The sequence below is a fragment of the Myripristis murdjan genome, chromosome 19 (assembly GCF_902150065.1).
Source record: "Myripristis murdjan chromosome 19, fMyrMur1.1, whole genome shotgun sequence".
Taxonomy (NCBI): domain Eukaryota; kingdom Metazoa; phylum Chordata; class Actinopteri; order Holocentriformes; family Holocentridae; genus Myripristis; species Myripristis murdjan.
In genome coordinates, this window is record NC_043998.1 from 27723903 (window position 1) to 27744535 (window position 20633).

Consider the following 20633-nt stretch of genomic DNA (forward strand, 5'->3'; position numbering starts at 1 on the left):
TTGGAAATAACTTTCTGCTTATACTCTAAACTATCATGATACTTGCTCTTAATGCTGTCTATAAGTTTCTCCCTATGCTCTACGCTTTCTCTGTATTTGCTAACACTCAACTCTTTAACCCTCTCTCTGTGGACTAAATTCTTACCATAATTCCCTACACTCCACAATTTAGCCTTCTCCCTGTACAACACATTTTCTTTATATATCTTTCTAATCCTCAACTGACGTTTCTCCCTAAGCGACCTATTCAACTTCTCCTGCTTTCTCTTTTTCTGCCTCAGATAATTTGACTTCCCTGACATTCTACCTGAAACTACCTCGCTAACACCTTCCAAAACCTTGTCACTATCCTCTACACCTTGAAAACCTACTACATCACACCCATCTACAACATCCATCATTCTAAACCTAATGCTGTAACCTGTGACTTCACTAACCTTACAGTACCCAAAGCAAGTCTGCAGTCCAGGCTTACACACACAAACCACATTCTCAAAATGCTGTCCCCTAATATTCTCTAAGTACACACACTCCACTGACAAATGCTTACTACTACAGCTATACTTTATCCAACGTCCGTCATGAAACGTAAACACACTAACGCCTAACCAGTCGGCTGTGGCCTGAATTTCCACCTCTGTGGCCCAACTGCCGACACGCCTCATCCTGGACTGCTGAATATACTCTAACACAGAGGAGTACTCAGTCCTCAAAAAACTCTGATATCTATCAGTGTTCCTTTCTAACTCTTTACATACAGCTAACCTAATCCTACGATGGTGCTTCTGAGAACCACTCACCGCCTGAGAGATGGCTCTGAAGAAGCAGTTCCCATCGGCCACAATCCTCTCTTTGCTACAAGGAACACCTAACAACCCCTCCTCTGTGGCTACCGGACTAACAACCTTCACGCAATCGACGTTCAACTTTGTGCATAAAGCACGACAAACATCTAAGCCGAGGGGATGGAAGACCAGCTCTTCGCTTCTCACCTCGCTAACAAATTCGACGTCCAAATTGACCTCTCGGACATCGAAACTCTTGGATTTCTTCGACATACAAGTGCCGGAAGAAATGACACGCTTTCTGCCATCGGTCACCGTTGGTTCTGCCGCTGAACCGCTGCTCACCTCGCTGGAGAAACTAAAAACAGAAATGCCAGACAGTGCCGGACTTGCGGCAATGCTGACACCACACTCAGGCACACAAACGCCTGCAGACACCGCACTTTTTCTCCCAGCCTCAGTGAGCACACTAGACTCTGGTGCTGGAGCAGCGCTCATCCCAGTGATGAGACTCTCCACAGACACACCAGACCGCGCTGGACTTGCATCCGTGCTGACCGTGACACCACACAGCTCAAAGAGCTTCTCCCTCGAACGGAGACTGTCGGCCAAACGACAGATGTAGTGGTGCAGGTCGTCAAGACAGGCGAAATGCAGAACCACGCTTGTACCATTGTGGTGCAACAAGCCAGTGTTACTGCGTGAGTGACTGTCGACCACAGCGAACCGTCCACCCTCACGCACGATGGCAGTGGTGTTTCCGCACATTGTCAAAAGACATGTGGTGTATTGACTGAAGATTCTCTCCAGTCCATTACGCAAGCTGATGAATACACCGAAATCGATGTATTCACCTTCGGTCACGCCTACTTCGCCTAACACCGTGTCGCCAAAACTAAACCTAAACAGCTGTCCGTCTAATTCCAACTGCTGTGGCAAATCTGGCACAGACAGCAGATTAGACACATGGCTGAAGATGTTGAGGTCACGCAAACTCGTGTACAACTCATCACCTTCAACCAACGCGCGATCCAGATCCAGCCTGTCCCACGAGAACGCGCTCCTCACCGTGTGTTTGGCTAAGCTGACCAAAGCTATAGCCATACACTGCACTCCACCATACACAAATCGGGCATTTCCCTGATGAAACGACCCGCGCACAACTTTAGCTAGCCTAATCCTGCTGCTATCTATGTTAGACCCTGTTGCCACAGCATTAGCGCTAGACTCTGACTGAACATCTCTAACACAAATAGAAGGAACAAAAACAGCCTTAGCTTTGAAGATCTGTCGCTCCTCTGGGACAGCAGGGCCCGCTGCGGCGACCTCCTCCTGAACGGCGACCACTCCCGGCACCTCGCTGGCCGACTCCTGGGCTGTCGCCTCCACCTGATAAAAAAAAAAAACACAGCAGTGAGATTTTGGCAACGAAATGTCGTTGCTTGGCTTCCGGATTACAGCAGAGATGGAATTATGGGACCATTTAAAAATTAAATATAGTCTATATAACTAGTGCGATATGGTCTATATAACTACTGCTAAAAAACAAGAGCTAAATAATAATGAGTGCAATTGAGTGTAACTAGATGAAACAGAATGTAAACAACAGACTAAACAGTGTAAACAACTGAATAAACAGTGTAAATAATACTGAGTGCAATTGAGAATAACTAGATAAAACAGAATGTACACAACAGACAAATATGAAAACAGGAGAACCATTTTCCTGCTACCTCTCAATGCTAACTCACATATTATATTAAAACAAAGACAAACCTGCTGCACCGCTGGTCTGGGCCCGGAGGCGGACACGGTCCCACGGGCTGGTGAAGGTCTCGCCGGCACCTAAAAAAGATGGGGAAGAAAAAAAGCCTCATTTACATAATGCACTCATTCACTCGGGTTCTGCACGTTATAAAAAGTACTTTGCTGCACCTCCGGGACAGCTGGGCATGCTGCGGCGACCTCCTCCCGGACGACGACCACCCCTGGCACCACGCTGGACGACTCCACCTGACACAAGACAAAAAAAAAAAAAAAATCAAACAAGGTTTCACTAAATCACAGGAGAACCATTTCCCTGCAACCTCTCAAAACGATAACTTGCATATTATATTTAAACAAAGACAAACCTGCTGCACCGCTGGTCTGGGCCCGGAGGCAGGCACGGTCTCACGGGCAGGTGAAGGTGTTGCCAGCACCTAAAAAAGATAGGGGAAGACAAAAGACTCATTTCAATAATGCACTCATTCATTCGGGTTCTGCACGTGTTATCAAAATACGACAAAAACAATCCACATAGCTCACATACTAAATATGATACCAACCTGCCGCTTTCCTCCTCTACGCCTTGTGGCAACACCTTTCGGCGAACGCCTCACACGGGAAGTCTAAAAGAAGGAAAACAAACCTTGTTAAATGCAGTCTTAAATTCAATTTTGTCCAGGACATACACACGTACAATAGACTTTGCAAGCACAGAAAAAAAAAAACACAATAAAAGATCTGTATGTATAATATAAAGGAAAAAAATGTAAAAACAGTTGGTGGATGAGGAATGTGGATGCCGAGGGGAGCCACATGCACTGGAGCAGCCTGGGACCTGAGCCACACAACCACCAGCACCATGATGACCTGGCTCAAAAAGACACAGCACGCACTCGGAAAAACTCACAACCAGTCACACACACACTCACACAGAGACAAGGGGAAACATCAGAGGCAAACCCATTTAACATTTTATAACTTAACAGAAACACCTTAAAGTCAGAACTAATATGGATTACTTCTTAATATATAAATATAATTCTCAGGCAGTTTACCTGGCCAGCTGGCAGAAGGGCAGTGACGTCGCTGTCCGAGGATGGCGAAACCCTCTCCATGGCATCCAGGATGTCGCCGCTGAACCAGACGGGGTTGGACGGGAGGACAGACTCTTGCACCGGAGATGCTCGAATCTTAAAAACCACAAAAAAAAATTGTCACCATTAAAAAAAAAAAAAAAAAAAAAAAAAAAAAAACACATACACACAAAATAAAGGCGTAAAACCAGAAATGATGCACAAATGTACAGCCAGAAAATGACTCAAACACATTACCTTGCCCTCCTGTCCGACGACGGTCCACTCCAGTGGGTCGCGGTGGCGGGGCGCGGGGCTGTGTCCTGTCACAACCAGCACGGGGGAGACCCTGGCACGAGGCGATGTCCGGGGGGGCACCGAGGGAGGAGGAGGAGGAGGAGGAGGAGCCAGCTGGCGGACCGCGGCGTCCCACAGGGCCTGGACGAGGATCGGCGTTCCGTCGCTGTCGCTGAGGTGCACCTGGAAAACAGTGAAACGCAGAACACATTGCGCTCAACTTGTGTATCGAAAATGGAAACCTTCAACTCCTCCATGTGTGATGTCACAACAACAAAGTATGCTGTACTTACACCGTCACGGCTCCACAGCTCCAAACGGTCCAGAGGGAGGTGCTCTGCCACAGACACGTATGGGAGACCTGCCGCAAAAGTGAGACACATCATACATTCTGGTAATAAATACACACATGTAAAACATATGAGGTTAGGTTCACGATACGTCAGTTATAATCAAACTGATGACCAAAACTAAGACGTACCCATGCGTGCTGCGACACGGCGGAACTCCTGGCGGAACAGCTCCTGCAGGCCAGGCTCGATGTTCAAGCGTGGAGGGAAGTCCAGCACGAACACCTACACACACACACACACACACAAAAAAATCACGTTTAGAATCACATTTAGGTTTCTAAAAAAGCACATGTGAAAACACACGCTTACTGTGACAGCACAGGACAAAACAAATACTGCCAACTGCAAATTAAACACACCTTCGCCCAGCGGTTGCAAACTGTAGCCAGGAGAGCACCGAAGTCCAGCGACGCCTCTCCGATGTTCCTGCTGGCTGTCAGGTTGTTGCTCGGGGCGAGCACACACACCACGTCCGGGGTCCAGGGGAGAGCGGCGTGGGACACCTCCGTCCTCAGCTCTGCTGCATGCGCACCTGGAACAGAGAGAAAAGAAAAACACAGAGGTACCTCCGGCATCGCGACGATCCCATCCACCAGGGCCCGCAGGTGGGAGTCTCCCACGACGAACACCATCTGCAACGACAGAGACACGGCTTTAGAACATAGACACCGACTTCTTACGACAAGCACTGTGTTTCTGAAAAAGAAAAACTAATACCTTCTGGTCCGGCTTCTGGGCAGGAGTGACCAACTTGAAGCTCCGCTGGGTCAGCTTCGAAGTCGGCCATCTCCGCACGCGATGGCGGTACCCTGTACCGCGCCCTGTGTAGTTGACAACAAAGTTAAGTATGATGACACAAAATTCGTACTTCTTCACACAACATTCAAAATGCATCAGTTAAATATTAAAAAAAAAATAAACAAACTGTTTGATACTTACGAGCAACGAACTCAGGGACAGGCGGCTGGGGGGTCCATGGCAGCGGCTGCGCCATCCTCTGCTTCAGGGCCTGGGCCCGCCGGTGGGACTTGGCACGGGGCATCTAGGAATGAAAAACAAACAAACAAACAAAAAAAAATAATAAAATTTCCTCCAAAGTTCAAAGAAACTTTAAAAATTCAAGTGAATCTGTGCCAATCATACTCACAGACAATGCTTTCCCAGACAAGGTCAGCCTTCAAATACACAAATGTTTCAACTTACCTTGGCAGTGCGTGTGTGTGGGTGTGTGTGTGTGTGTGTGTGTGTGTGTGTGTCTGTGTGTGTCTGTATGTGTCTGTGTGTTGAAGGAGTGCAAATATGTGTGTTGATTAACAATTAGTTATGTGTGTGTTTTTAAATGGAATAAATGTATCTGTGTTAAGTGGTTCTGGATCAGACGATCACAGATGTAGGTGCAGGTAGCTCGCCGGTCAATCGCAGGTCAAACGCAGGTCAGTCGCTCTCAATAGCAGCCAAAGCAAAGACAACACCAGATCTCACAGCCAATCGATATCAATATCTGTAAATTAAACAAAACATGTTTGATTTAAACATTACTTGTCTAGTAGAAAAAAACAACACATTTAATTGAACAGAACGTTACTGAAAGCATCCTGAATACACTTAGCTGTAGGAAATTTTTAGGTTTTAATTTTAAATAAGGTCTTTCTCTCTATAAAATGCTTAAGACACAAACCAGCATCCACATTGTGTTCAAGTAATCGAAAAAAAATGGCCAACAACACGACTGTGCTGCTCAAAACAGAGACACATCTTAAGAAAACCTTTTCCACTCAAAATCATAATAAACCAGCAAACTGGCATCCTAATTACATTTGCTTCCTCATTACACAGAAAGTGGCTGACACAACATCTCACAGCTTAGCCATACCGGTGGACACAGACACACCCAACTAAATACATCACAAACTACAGTTCCTGCATACAGCAAAAGACACACACGCCCGCATGAAAAGAAAAAAAAAAATTTACAATTATCAATATTGAATCAAATAATTTCCTTGTCTCACAAGGAAGACCTTCTCTTACAATCATATTGGACCAACCACTAACACAGCTTTGCCTATGACACAACTATTTGCTCTTTGAATGCACACAAAAGCCACACACACTCAACTGAACTGCATATATCAAAACACTTCCATGCAAATAAAACCTGATATAAACCTACACAAAAAAAACACATGCAACTATTCATCATCAAAACAAATAACTTTCCTTTTTCACACAGCAAAAAAGTCTTCCTCTCAAAATGTTATTACACCACACACCAGCCCAGCTATGACACTCTACACCTGCTCTTTGAATGCACACAAGCCACACACACTCAGCTCAACAACATATATCACAAACTCAGTTCCATGCAAATAAAACCTTATATCAAACTACAAAAAAAGAAACACACACACACACACACACACACTAGCAAAGCTATGACTGGTGTACATGCAAAGAGTAGATATAGCTCTGTCACAAAGCCACACACACTCAGCTCAAGTACATATTACAAACTCAGCTCTATGCAAATAAAACCTTTTATAAAACTACAAAAAAGCACACACACATGCAAAAAATCATCATCGAGTCCAATAATTTTCCTTTTCCACACAACAAGTTTTCCTCTCAAACCAAACACTGGCACAGCTTTGCCTATATCTGCTCTTTGAATGCACACAAGCCACACACACACTCAGCTCAACAACATATATCACAAAATAAGTTCTATGCAAATAAAACCTTGTAACCACACACACGCACACACACACACACACACACACACACACACACACACACACACGAGTGAAATAGTTTTCCTTTGTCACAGCAAGAAAAAGTTTGCCTCTCAAAATCTTATGGAACCACACACTAGCACCACTAGGCCTATGACACAGCTTTTCTTTATATGGGCACAAAATGGCCGACACAATGTCTCTCAGCAAAGCTACACAGAGCTAGGCCTATGACACAGCTTTTCTTTATATGAACACAAAATGGCCGACACAATGTCTCTCAGCAAAGCTACACAGAGCTAGGCCTATGACACAGCTTTTCTTTATATGGGCACAAAATGGCCGACACGATGTCTCCCAGCTAAGCTACACAGAGCTAGGCCTATGACACAGCTTTTCTTTATATGGGCACAAAATGGCCGACACAATGTCTCCCACCTAAGCTACACAGAGCTAGGCCTATGACACAGCTTTTCTTTATATGGGCACAAAATGGCTGACACGATGTCTCTCAGCAAAGCTACACATAGCTAGGCCTATGACACAGCTTTTCTTTATATGCACACAAAATGGCTGACACAATGTCTCTCAGCTACACCTGCTCTTTGAATACACACACACACACACACACACACAGGCCACACACACTCAGCTCAACAACATATATCACAAACTCAGTTCCATGCAAATAAAACCTTATATCAAACTACAAAAAAAGAACACACACACACACACACCAAGTCAAATAATTTTCATTTGTCACAGCAAGAGAAAGTTTTCATCTCAAAATCTGGTTGAACCACACACACACACACACACACACACACACACACACACACTAGCAGAGCTATGACTGGTGTACATTCAAAGAGCAGATATAGCTCTGTCACAAAGCCACACACACTCAGCTCAACAACATATATCACAAACTCAGTTCCATGCAAATAAAACCTGATATCAAACTACAAAAAAGCACACACACCTGCAACAACTCATCATCAAGTCCAATAATTTTCCCTCTTCACACAGCAAGAGAAAGTTTTCCTCTCAAACCAAACACTAGCTTTGCCTATGACACAGCAACACCTGCTCTTTGAATGCACACAAAAGCCACACACACTCAGCAACATACATCACAAGCTTAGTTTCATGCAAATAAAACATGATAGCAAACTACAAAAAACACTCACATAGCAGTTTTCATCATCAAGTCCAATAAATTTCTCTCTTCACACAGCAAGAGAAAGTTTTCATCTCAAACCAAACACTAGCACAGCTTTGCCTACATCTGCTCTTTGAATGCACACAAAAGCCACACACACACTCAGCTCAACAACATCTCACAAAATCACTTCTATGCAAATAAAACCTTGTAACTACAAACACACACACAGACACACACACATACACACACACACTAGCAGAGCTATGACTGGTGTACATTCAAAGAGCAGATATAGCTCTGTCACAAAGCCACACACACTCAGCTCAAGTACATATCACAAACTCAGTTCCATGCAAATAAAACCTGATTTAAAACTACTAAAAAGCACACACACCTGCAACAACTCATTATCAAGTCCAATAATTTTCCTTTAAAAAAATCAAACAAGTGAAATAATTTTCCTTTGTCACAGCAAGAAAAAGTTTGCCTCTCAAAATCTTATGGAACCACACACTAGCACAACTAGGCCTATGACACAGCTTTTCTTTATATGCACACAAAATGGCCGACACAATGTCTCCCAGCTAAGCTAGCGGGCTAGCAAGGCTAGCGTTCCATTCAAATAAAACCTAATCTACTCGACCAAACACCATCAAAACACTTTAAAATTCATCACACGTCGATGGTAATGCCTTTTCTACAACTTAATAAATGTTTCAAGCCAACCACTTGTATCTCAGAAGTTAAGATTATCAAATAAAAGTTAGCTTTACATGTAAAGCTAAACGCCAGTAGGCCTCAGGCCTAGGTTAGCACGCTAAGCTAGCGCTAGCTAGCGCTAGCTTAGCGCGCTAATCCAATCGACCAAATGCCATCAAAACACTTTAAAATTCATCTCACGTCGATGGTAATGCCTTTTCTATTTCTTAATAAATGTTTGAAGTCAACCACTTGTATCTCAGAAGTTAAGATTATCAAATAAAAGTTAGCTTTACATGTAAAGATAAACGCCAGTAGGCCTCAGGCCTAGGTTAGCGCGCTAAGCTAGCGCTAGCTAGCGCTAGCTTAGCGCGCTAATCCAATCGACCAAATACCATCAATAAACTTTAAAATTCATCTCACGTCGATGGTAATGCCTTTTCTATGTCCTAATAAATGTTTCAAGTCAATCACTTGTACCTCAAGAGTTGAGATTATCAAATACAGGTTAGCTTTGCATGTAAAGCTCGACGGCCCCTCCATCAAAACTCACCAAAAGCACAAGCAAACAGCACAATGCAAAGTACATAATCACTCTCTGAAATATAACATTTAAATTACCTGTGGTATCATCAACCATAGCCTCATATCAGCACAGAGTTCAAACAATAGGCTAACGTTAAGCTAACAGAGATGAAAACAGGTCTTACCTCTTAGTCTGTGAGAAGAAGTGGGGGGGAGGGACACAGACGCAGGGGGCTTTTATACGCAGCCCCCCCTGCGCCCCTCCCGATCTCTTTTTCAAATCAAAACAAGATGGATTACCATAGCACTGGTCATGTAAATACCTACTACATAATGTAATTGTAATTTAAAAAAAAAAAAAGTAATAATAATTATTATTTAGTAACTATTATTTTGTTAATAATAATTGATAATAATATTGTTAATAATATATATTATATGATATTATATTATAGTTATTATACTCTATTATTATTATTATTATTATTATTATTATTATTATATATTACATTATGCCTGTCTGTGGATACTTCCTCTACCTCTTTTTTTACCATGGACTCTGGTGTGAAGAGGCAGACACTTGGCACTAATTAGGCCCCTGCTGTCTAAAGTAAAATACTGACAGCTTTCAAACCTACGCAGATGGAAAGAGGACAAAAATTCCTACAAAAATATGATATTTTGGTGTAGATTTGAACAAGTTTGTGGCTGCTGTGCAGACTTTTTTACCCTTTTTGACACTGGTGTGTTCTGTTCTGCACTCTGCCTGGTCATGTGACTCACTCTAGCTGCTTGCACATTCCCCTATACATACCCATTATAAGCTCTCAGAGGGAGCAGAAAGCACACTCAAACTTAAATTGTCATAGCTCAAAAATGGTAAAAGATAGCAAAATCATGTAAATACAAGATTTATAGATCCAAGTCTTGTGACTCGTTTAAACCCTGAAAAAAGTCTGTAACTCAAACTATGTCCGAGCGGCGTTACTTCAAACGGGTGTGGGTTTTTATGGATTTCTCCATTGGATTGAATGTGGATTTCTCTGTCTGCCTGCATTTTGGTCTGATTATGACACAGCTGCTCATGTATTAGCGCAGTACTCATGTCACTCACACACTAGGACGTCCTGGGCCTTTCAAAATAAAAGCCCAAAACTCTTTCCAACTGAAAGCACCGAAAAATACCCTTACAAATGGGAAAAATGGATAAATTGTCTGCACTTCGATGACACAAACATCGTGGCGGACCGGCACCGGTGCGAGGGCCGACCAACGCTGCTTGCAGCTTTAATGTTGGTTTTGTTTTTGCTTGAATTACGTCTCTTTGACGCTTAATTTGACCCCCTAAACATGTTCAAAAACTCACCAAATTCGGCACGCACGTCCGGTCTGGTGAAAAATTCGATAAAATGGAAAAACGCACCCCCAAAGTGCAAAAATGGGCTCGTTAGCGCCACCTAGGCACACTAAATTGGCCGCTGCTGCCCACAGGAATGTGATAGAAAGACCAAACCAGCGCCGAAACGTAGGTCTCATCAAGGCCGAGATTTCACGTGCTCGCCCCCCCGACCTAAAACCAACAGGAAGTCCGCAATTTGCCCTTCAAAGTAACAGTCACGCCCGAAGTTTCGCGTTGTTCAAAAATTATCTCCTCCGAGGCGGTAAATCATGGCGGCTTGAAACGCTAATACATGACAGAGGATACCGTGCTTAACAAAAGTTCTGAAGGAATTATTATTAATTTGAAGCGTTTGGGATCTATAAGCCCTCGAAGTCGGCAACGCCGACATCGAGGGCTTCGTTTTTTCCATGGAGTTTGGCGTGAAGAGGCGCACACTTGGCGCCAATTAGGCCCCTGGCGTCTAAAGTAAACGTCGCACGGCTTCGAAAATTATGCCACACGAAAGAGGACGAAAATTCCTACAAAAATATGAAATTAATTTTTAAATTGGAACAAGTTTGTGGCCGCTGTGAAGACTTTTCCAACATTTTGGACCCTGGTGTCCTCTCCTCTGCACTCTGCCCGGTCATGTGACTCACTCTAGGCAACGGACAGTTCCGCAATACACACCCATTATAAACCGTCAGCGGGAGCAGAGAAAACAGTCAAACTTAAACTGCCATAATTCAAAAACAGTAAAAGATAGCAAAATGGTGTTAATACAAGAATTATAGAGCCGAGTCTTGTGACTCGTTTAAACTTCGAATTCCGTCTGTAACTGAAGCGATGTCCGAGCGGCGTTACCTCAAACGGGTGTGGGTTTTTATCGATTTTTCCATTGGATTGAATGTGGATTTCTCTGTCTGCCTGCATTTTGGTCTGATCATGACACAGCTGCCAGGACTCATGTATTGGCGCAGTACTCATGTCACTCACACACTAGGACATCCTGGGCCTTTCAAAATAAAAGCCCAAAACTCTTTCCAACTGAAAGCACCGAAAAATACCCTTACAAATGGGAAAAATGGATAAATTGTCTGCACTTCAATGACACAAACATCATCACGGATCGTGGCGGACCGGCACCGGTGCGAGGGCCGACCAACGCTGCTTGCAGCTTTAATGTTGGTTTTGTTTTTGCTGGAATTACGTCTCTTTGATGCTTAATTTGACCCCCTAAACATGTTCAAAAACTCACCAAATTCGGCACACACATCAGGTCTGGTGAAAAATTCGTTAAAATGGAAAAACGCACTCCCAAAGTGTAAAAATGGGCTCTCTAGCGCCACCTAGGCACACTAAATCGGCCACTGCGGCCCACAGGAATGTGATAGAAAGACCAAACCAGCGCCAAAACGTAGGTCTCATCAAGGCCGAGATTTCACGCGCTCGCTCCCCCGACCTAAAACCAACAGGAAGTCCACAATTTGCCCTTCAAAGTAAGAGTCACGCCCGAAATTTCGCATTGTTCAAAAATTATCTCCTCCGAGGCGGTAAATCATGGCGGCTTGAAACGCTAATACATGATAGAGGATACCGTGCTGAACAAAAGTTGTTAAAGGTTTATTATTAATTCGAACCGTTTGGGATTTATAAGCCCTCGAAGTCGGCGTTGCCGACTTCGAGGGCGTCATTTTTTCCATGGAGTTTGGCATGAAGAGGCGCACACTTGGCGCTAATTAGGCTCCTGGAGTCTAAAGTAAACATCGCACGGCTTCGAAAATTATGCCACACGAAAGAGGACGAAAATTCCTACAAAAATATGAAATTAATTTTTAAATTGGAACAAGTTTGTGGCCGCTGTGAAGACTTTTCCAACATTTTGGACCCTGGTGTCCTCTCCTCTGCACTCTGCCCGGTCATGTGACTCACTCTAGGCAACGGACAGTTCCGCAATACACACCCATTATAAACCGTCAGCGGGAGCAGAGAAAACAGTCAAACTTAAACTGCCATAATTCAAAAATGGTAAAAGATAGCAAAATGGTGTTAATACAAGAATTATAGAGCCAAGTCTTGTGACTCGTTTAAACTTCGAATTGCGTCTGTAACTGAAACAATGTCCGAGCAGCGTTACCTCAAACAGGTGTGGGTTTTTATCGATTTCTCCATTGGATTGAATGTGGATTTCTCTGTCTGCCTGCATTTTGGGCTGATCATGACACAGATGCCAGTACTCATGTATTAGCGCAGTACTCATGACACTCACACACTAGGACATCCTGGGCCTTTCAAAATAAAAGCCCAAAACTCTTTCCACCTGAAAGCACAGAAAGATACCCTTACAAATGGGAAAAATGGATAAATTGTCTGCACTTCAATGACACCAACATCGTGGCGGACCGGCACCGGTGCGAGGGCCGACCAACGCTGCTTGCAGCTTTAATGTTGGTTTTGTTTTTGCTGGAATTACGTGTCTTTGACGCTTAATTTGACCCCCTAAACATGTTCAAAAACTCACCAAATTCGGCACGCACGTCCGGTCTGGTGAAAAATTCGATAAAATGGAAAAACGCACCCCCAAAGTGCAAAAATGGGCTCGCTAGCGCCACCTAGGCACACTAAATTGGGCGCTGCGGCCCACAGGAAAGTGATAGAAAGACCAAACCAGCGCCGAAACGTAGGTCTCATCAAGGCCGAGATTTCACGCACTCGCCCCCCCGACCTAAAACCAACAGGAAGTCCGCAATTTGCTCTTCAAAGTAAGAGTCACGCCCGAAATTTCGTGTCGTTCAAAAATTATCTCCTCCGAGGCCGTAAATCGTGGCGGCTCAAAATGCTAATACATGACAGAGGATACAGTGCTGAACAAAAGTTGTTCGGGATTTCGTCATTCCGGCCTTAGTTTTTAAATTAAAAGCCCTCAAAGTCGGCGTTGCTGCAACAAAAACGCCATTTTTTCCATGGAGTTTGGCGTGAAGAGGCGCACACTTGGCGCTAATGAGGCCCCTGGCGTCTAAAGTAAACGTCACACGGCTTTGAAAATTATGCCACACGAAAGAGGACGAAAATTCCTACAAAAATATGAAATTAATTTTTAAATTGGAACAAGTTTGTGGCCGCTGTGAAGACTTTTCGACCATTTTGGACCCTGGCGTCCTCTCCTCTGCACTCTGCCCGCTCATGTGACTCACTCTAGGCAACGGACAGTTCCGCAATACACACCCATTATAAACCGTCAGTGGGAGCAGAGAAAACAGTCAAACTTAAACTGCCGTAATTCAAAAACGGTAAAAGATAGTAAAATAGTGTAAATACAAGATTTATAGAGCTGAGTCTTGTGCCTCGTTTAAACCTTGAAAAACGTCTGTAACTCAAACGATGTCCGAGTGGCGTTACCTCAAACATGGGTGGGTTTGATCGATTTCTCTATTGGATTAAATGAGGATTTCTCTGTCTGCCTGCATTTTGGTCTGATCATGACACAGCTGCCAGTACTCATGTCACTCACACACTAGGACATCCTGGGCCTTTCAAAATAAAAGCCCAAAACTCTTTCCAACTGAAAGCACCGAAAAAGACCCTTACAAATGGGAAAAATGGATAAATTGTCTGCACTTCGATGACACAAACATCGTGGCGGACCGGCACCGGTGCGAGGGCCGACCAACGCTGCTTGCAGCTTTAATTTTTTCCTATTATTACGTGTCATTAGGCCTTAATTTGACCACCTAAACATGCTCAAAAACTCACCAAATTTGGCACACAGGCCAGGTCTGGTGAAAAATTTGAGAAAATGGACAAACGGACCCCCTAAGTGCAGAAATGGCCTCGGTAGCGCCACCTAGGCACACAAAGGCAGCCGCTGCAGCCCACAGGAATGTGATAGAAACACCAAACCAACGCCGAAATGTAGGTCTCATCAAGCCCTACAAATCACGCGCTGACACCCCCAACCTAAAACCAACAGGAAGTCCGCAATTTGCGTTTGAACGTCACATTCTCGCCCAAAATTCCGCTTTGAACAAAATCTATCTCCTCCCAGGCCGTAAATGTCAGCGGCTTGAAAATTTAACAGATGACAGAGGACACAGTGCTGAACAAAAGTTCTGAAGGATTTTGTCATTACTCGTTTAGTTTGGATGTGATAACACCTCCAAGTCGGAGGGGCCAGAACCAAAATCTCATTTTTTCCTATAAAGTTTGGTGTGAAGAGGCTGACATCCGGCACTAATTAGGCCCCTGCAGTGTAAAGTAAAAGTCTGACGGCTTTGAAAACTATGCAGATGGAAAGAGGACAAAAATTCCTACAAAAATATGTAATTTTGATGTGGATTGGACCAAGTTTGTGGGAGCTGTGAAGAGTTTTCAAACATTTTTGACTCTGGTGTGCTCTGCTCTGCACTCTGCCTGGACATGTGACTCACTCTAGCTGCCTCAGGAATGCGCAATACACACCCATTGTAAGAGCTCAGAGGGAGCAGAAAACACTCTCAAACTAAAACTGCCATAACTCAAAAACGGTAAAAGATAGCAAAATCATGTAAATGGGAGATTTATAGATCCCAGTCTCGTGACTCATTTAAACTTTGAATCAAGTCTGTAACTCAAACGGTGACCGAGCTGTGACACCTCAAACAGGGGCGGGTTTTATGGATTTCTCCACTGGATTGAATGAGGATTTCTCTGTGTGCCTGCATTTTGGTGTGATCATGCCACAGCTGCCAGTACTCAAGTCAGTCACACACTAGGACATGCTAAGGGCGCCATCTGCTGGAGGGGCGCTGCTAGTGGCCAGAGGGGCACCAGCAGCGAATGTACTACCAGTGGGATTTTGTTGGCGTTGTGTGTGTGTGTGTGTGTGTGTGTGTTCACGTGCGTATGTGTGTGTTTGTTAATGTGAGTGAGTGAGTGAGTGAGTGAGTGAGTGTGTGTGCCTGCATTTTGGTGTGATCATGGAGCAGCTGCCAGTAGTCCTGTCGGTCACACACTAGGACTTCCGCGGCCTTTCAAAATAAAAGCCCAAAACTCTTTCACAATAAAAGCACCGAAAAATACCCTTAAAACTGGAACACACGGACGAATTGTCTGCGCTTCGACACGCGCGCCGTCCCCGACGTGCACGGGGGGGCGAGGGCCCGTCCAACGCTGCTTGCAGCTTTAATTTCTTTTTATGTTCTGTTTTCTGTAATGGAGGTTGTTGTGCACTGCATCCAACATATTGCATGAACACAAAGCAAAGCAATATAAGAAAGACGAGAAATGCAGCAAAATCACAACTAACCCCTGCAATCTGTGCTGTGTGAACTGTTTGAACACCTTCACCACAATGGATTCACCACCATGGAGATATAAGGCCTCCACTGATGACCTGTGGACTGTGTGTGTACGTGGGTGTGTGCACGTGTATGGAATTCCTTCACCTTAGACTGTGTGGGTGTGCATGTGTGTGTTTTCAGGAATATGAGGCAGAGTGCACATGAACACTTGCAGAAACAAGCTTTCTTAAACTTGTGTGTCCATACAATGTGTCTTTAATTCATAAGTCATAAATCTAAATGTGTGTGTGTGTGTGTGTGTGTGTGTGTTTAAAGTGCACACATGTCTGTGTCCAACACTTAAAAGCTTAACCCTTAACAAGAAGCACCGTGTCATAAATCTTGTCGACAGGGTTGTGTTTGGTAATTGCAGCGTTGCTCCGCTCTGCCTTTTGGCCTGTGGCCCCGGAGCTGGCCAGCGGCTCCCAGCTTGTCCAGTTCCTGTTCCACATGATAAATTTCCTCTGAAAATTTCTGGAAAGTTCAGATGTACAGGTCTGACTGTCAGCGAAACACCCTGAGTGGGCCGTAGGTTAGTGTAAGGAGTTCAGAACGTCAATGACTGCTCATAATGGAGTTTGCTTGCTTATTATTACTATTAAAAGTCTTGAAGTGCTAATGTGCCAGAGCTATGTTTCTTTTTTTTCTTTTTTTTTTCTTTTTTTTGAAATTCTTCTGCTATTTAGTCAAAACACACAGTTGTTGCTGCCGTCAGAAAAGAAACACACACTTCCGAATGAAAATACTTTCGGTCACTATTATGTGAACAGATTTTGAATGCAGAGCTTTTCTTCAAGACAGCTAGCAACTGCAGTTGCCATATAAATATCATAAAGGATAATTAAAAAAAAAAAAACATATTGTAATTAAACTACTGTCACTAAAAAAATGGAATTGAAAAGTACATAAGCTGTCCTAAAATAATGAAATATTTTTGACTAAAAGCAAAATCTTCCTGTGCTTCTGTTTCAGGTTTGATGTGTTTAATCTCATTCTTCCACATTTACTGAACCAGTTTTAATATTATCAGGCCATAACAAATCAAATGAATGCAAATATTTTGTAAAAATCTGCAGTGAATCATCAGCATGAAGCTTCCCAGAGAGATACTAACTCTGAGTGACAGCGCTCACAGTTAGGATCTCAATTAATCACAGTTATACCGCTAATAAAGTCTGATTTTGGCATGCAGGTTGACTGGCAGATGCCCTCTCCTCTGGATCAGCACTTATAGTCTGACAGGGATTAATGCTACAACCATATGGTGCATGTTGTAACCATTACATCATTTGTGGCACCAGTACCTGTAGGCAGAGTACACAGAGGGGCGACTGTGGCAGCTGATAGCGCCATGAACCGCGCATCATTTGCGATCGCGATCTGCCCCGTCTTAATATCCGAAAACATTGCTAATGATATTACACACGCATAAAGTTTTGCAGCTGAGTGCAATTTTCCCTTGAGTTGTGCCTGATTGCAGTATAAATGTTTCCTTTGCACCAAGAACACAGTAGGCAGGTTCACTGGCCAGGACCACACCATCAGCAACAGGTATTTAAAGGATTTATTGATGAGATTATGATGCTTGAGGCTTGAACTTGCAGGGAAGCTTCGGTTGGGAATCTGCCGTAGCACCTGAGAAGGAGAGAGAAAGAGAGAAGAGAAGAAAAGAGAGAAGTCGGGCGGGAGGAAGGGACGCAGAGCACAAGAACGAAAAAGTAGCAGAGGATTAGGTAGGTATTTATGGGACTGCTGGAGGAGGTGCGGACGTGGTGTGGTCCTGCTCTTTAAACTCCACTAGAAAGCCTCAGACAATGCCAGGTACTGCAAGGCATCTTTTGGGTAGCAGGCTCAAGCAAGAATTGTTTGACCTGCCTATGTATATCTGCAAATAATTTCTGTCTCAGTTAAATCAAACAGTGATATTCTCCTTTGAAATATCCGCTTTCGAGCACACCTGGCAGGACAGTGCCTTCGCCTGGCTACAGTCACTGCTGCCATGATCACTGAAAAGTTGTATGGGGGGTGTGGGCGCATGTATAAGTGGAGTCCCCTTACATTCACTTCAATTACCACCAAGTTTCTGAAGACACTAATTTCACTCTAATTGCATGTGGTTATTAGTGCTGATCTTTGTGAACTGGGCTGTTTTTGCACGTATTGGCTAACATGCATGGATAGGGGCCAGTTGTATGCATATTACTTAATTTAAATACATGCAAATAGCCAACGTGCACCATGATGCTGTATGCTTGGCAGTGCAGCTAGGGGTGCCTCTCACCTTTTTGTAAATTGTACTGTTTCTTTTGTCTTCCTTGTGCCAGTTTAGCAGCCGCAGAGGCCCAGCAAACCTTTTGTGAATTTGCCCCAGAGGGTATACCCTCGCTGACCTGCAGCACAGTTGTATTTAGGCCATGCCACAAACAGTTGCTGTTGCTGTTACGCTGGGATTTTAAAATGGCGCATAGAGATAGTCTTGTGAGTTTTCACACTTTGAACCAGACACATTAAATTTGACAAAAAACAGGAACTACTAATTGTAACACCACTTGCCTAGCTTGTATCTGGGCTGGTGCGAGGGAAGGGATTGTTTGTTCTGATAGCAGGAAACAGAAAATATTCAGTTTCATTCAAAAATGAAATATCCAGCATTTTTAAACATTACTGCCTGCTCTCACAAAATGATGAAAAGAACAAAACTAAAACACCACAAGAAAAACTGTTAACTCAAGTCTTTGGTTGGCCAAATTTCACATGCCCCCAAATACAGAATAGCATTTTAATGGACTGACTGCAGGATGCTTGTCATGATGGTGTTTGTCTATTTCCTCTCCTCTCCTTTTTGCTATGCAACAACTCAAGGTTTGCTTCGGGCTTTCTAAAACCATAGAAACAAGCAGGAGCTGCTGATAGTTGAGAGTTATGTTGTCGTTGGCTCTGCTCCTTGTCTCCAAAAGCAAGAGGGGCAAGAAGCATGCATGTGTGAGTGCCTGCAGGTGACTGTGCACGCATGTGTGTGTGCATACACAGGTCTGCAGGTCCAACCCATGGAGCATTGTGTTGACAATCCGAGGGGTGTTGGTGGTGAGGGTTGCGGAGTGCTGTGACCTGTGGAAACAGGATCCAAGTGACAGCGGTTGTGAATTTCTGTCCATCACAGGGAGGCCCGGGCGCCTCACTGGCTCACGCTGCCGCTCTGTTTGATGCTCGGGGCTCAAGACGCAGCAGGGCAGTGATAAGAGCATGGTTATTATCCACCTCCACTCTATTCCTAGACCTATTTCACTGCCTGGTTTTCCTCTTCTCCTTTTTCTTTATCTCTCCTTCTCTTCCTCCGTGTCTCTTAATCTCTTTTTGTGTTTCACGCTGCCACACTTTGACACAAATATGCACAACAGGTGCAAAGGAACAAGTGCATAGCCGTAAAAAAACATGTGCAGACACACAAAGTGATCAAATTGTCACATCAGGTTTGTACACACACACTTCTTATAATGTACATGTTTTTCTGCCCCCTGACCTTTGATGCGCATGTGTGCATGGGTGCGTATTTGTATAGGCTTGTGCATGTCATGTATGTATGGACATGGATTCCTATGCATGTGAGTGTACATGTGTATGCGTGTGCACATTCACATGCATGTGCATGGACAGTATATAGTATGAATGAGTTGCATGAATGCTCAGACATGAGAGCGACATCTTCTCTAGTAGCTGATCGAGACTGACAGGCAGAAGACTCAATTAAGGGCGTCATGTGGATTCACTGTAGTTTGCTTAGTTGATTGATGGTTGTTAGTATACATGTGGGAACACATTTCTTTTTCAGATCCAGCTGAGTAGGTTGAGTGATCAAAACAGTGAATATTTTGTAGATACCCTGTGACTGGAAGTGCTTTGTTTGTGGTATGAAAGATGAAATGAAATGCAATCTATTCATAGAAAAATCTTTTTACGGTCTTTAAACTGCAGATAGCTGTGTTTCAGTGGAGAATGATAACACTCCTAGCAAGACACCGTAGAGACACTTGACGTTTTTAATCAACATCTGATGTGACATGGAGGCAGCATGTGAAGACACAAGATAATAAAACACCTACTTCTCAAACATTTAACGCCACAAATCTAATAGGACACAGCAGTTCACACCACTACAACACAGAGCTAATACCAACAAGGAAGTGCAGTATTTTCCTGTACTCGCAAAGTCTCATTATTACTGCCTGTCTCCATTCAGATTTGAGTCACTGCTAACAACATACAGCTGACTACTGTATGTCAATACTCTGGATCCGAATCATAAATATCAAACATGTTTGAAATAATTTTGATGATCCAAGCTGGGACGGGTCACATGACTCCACTGCAATCTAGCACAGAATTTGTTTAATGTTGAAAATCAGTCATGATGGCCAAGCCGTGGTTTTACCCTCTTAATGGTGAATGACTCTGCACCATATTCATTTGCATAAGAGCATGAGTAGCAATGTTCAGAGGATTGTAGGAAGAAAAGCGGCCACAATCTCCAAGAATAGTGG

General features: G+C 43.8%; 2 protein-coding genes across 2 annotated transcripts in view; one reads left to right on the plus strand and one right to left on the minus strand.

The window, feature by feature from the left end:
• Positions 1–20633, plus strand: part of lipf (lipase, gastric) — a 944109-nt gene that overhangs the window by 923017 nt on the left and 459 nt on the right. The gene's annotated exons all lie outside the window — the stretch shown is intronic.
• LOC115377541 (uncharacterized) overlaps positions 1127–20633 on the minus strand; it is a 27912-nt gene continuing 8405 nt past the window's right edge. Inside the window, exons 3-14 of the mRNA XM_030077353.1 lie at positions 5215–5317; positions 4993–5096; positions 4635–4907; positions 4404–4497; positions 4233–4283; positions 3884–4137; positions 3608–3742; positions 3113–3175; positions 2721–2798; positions 2562–2630; positions 1313–2174; positions 1127–1143 (exon numbers count right to left, since the gene is read on the minus strand). Coding sequence (XP_029933213.1) covers positions 1127–1143; positions 1313–2174; positions 2562–2630; positions 2721–2798; positions 3113–3175; positions 3608–3742; positions 3884–4137; positions 4233–4283; positions 4404–4497; positions 4635–4907; positions 4993–5096; positions 5215–5317 — 2103 coding nt within the window. The remainder of the gene's footprint in view (positions 1144–1312; positions 2175–2561; positions 2631–2720; positions 2799–3112; positions 3176–3607; positions 3743–3883; positions 4138–4232; positions 4284–4403; positions 4498–4634; positions 4908–4992; positions 5097–5214; positions 5318–20633) is intronic.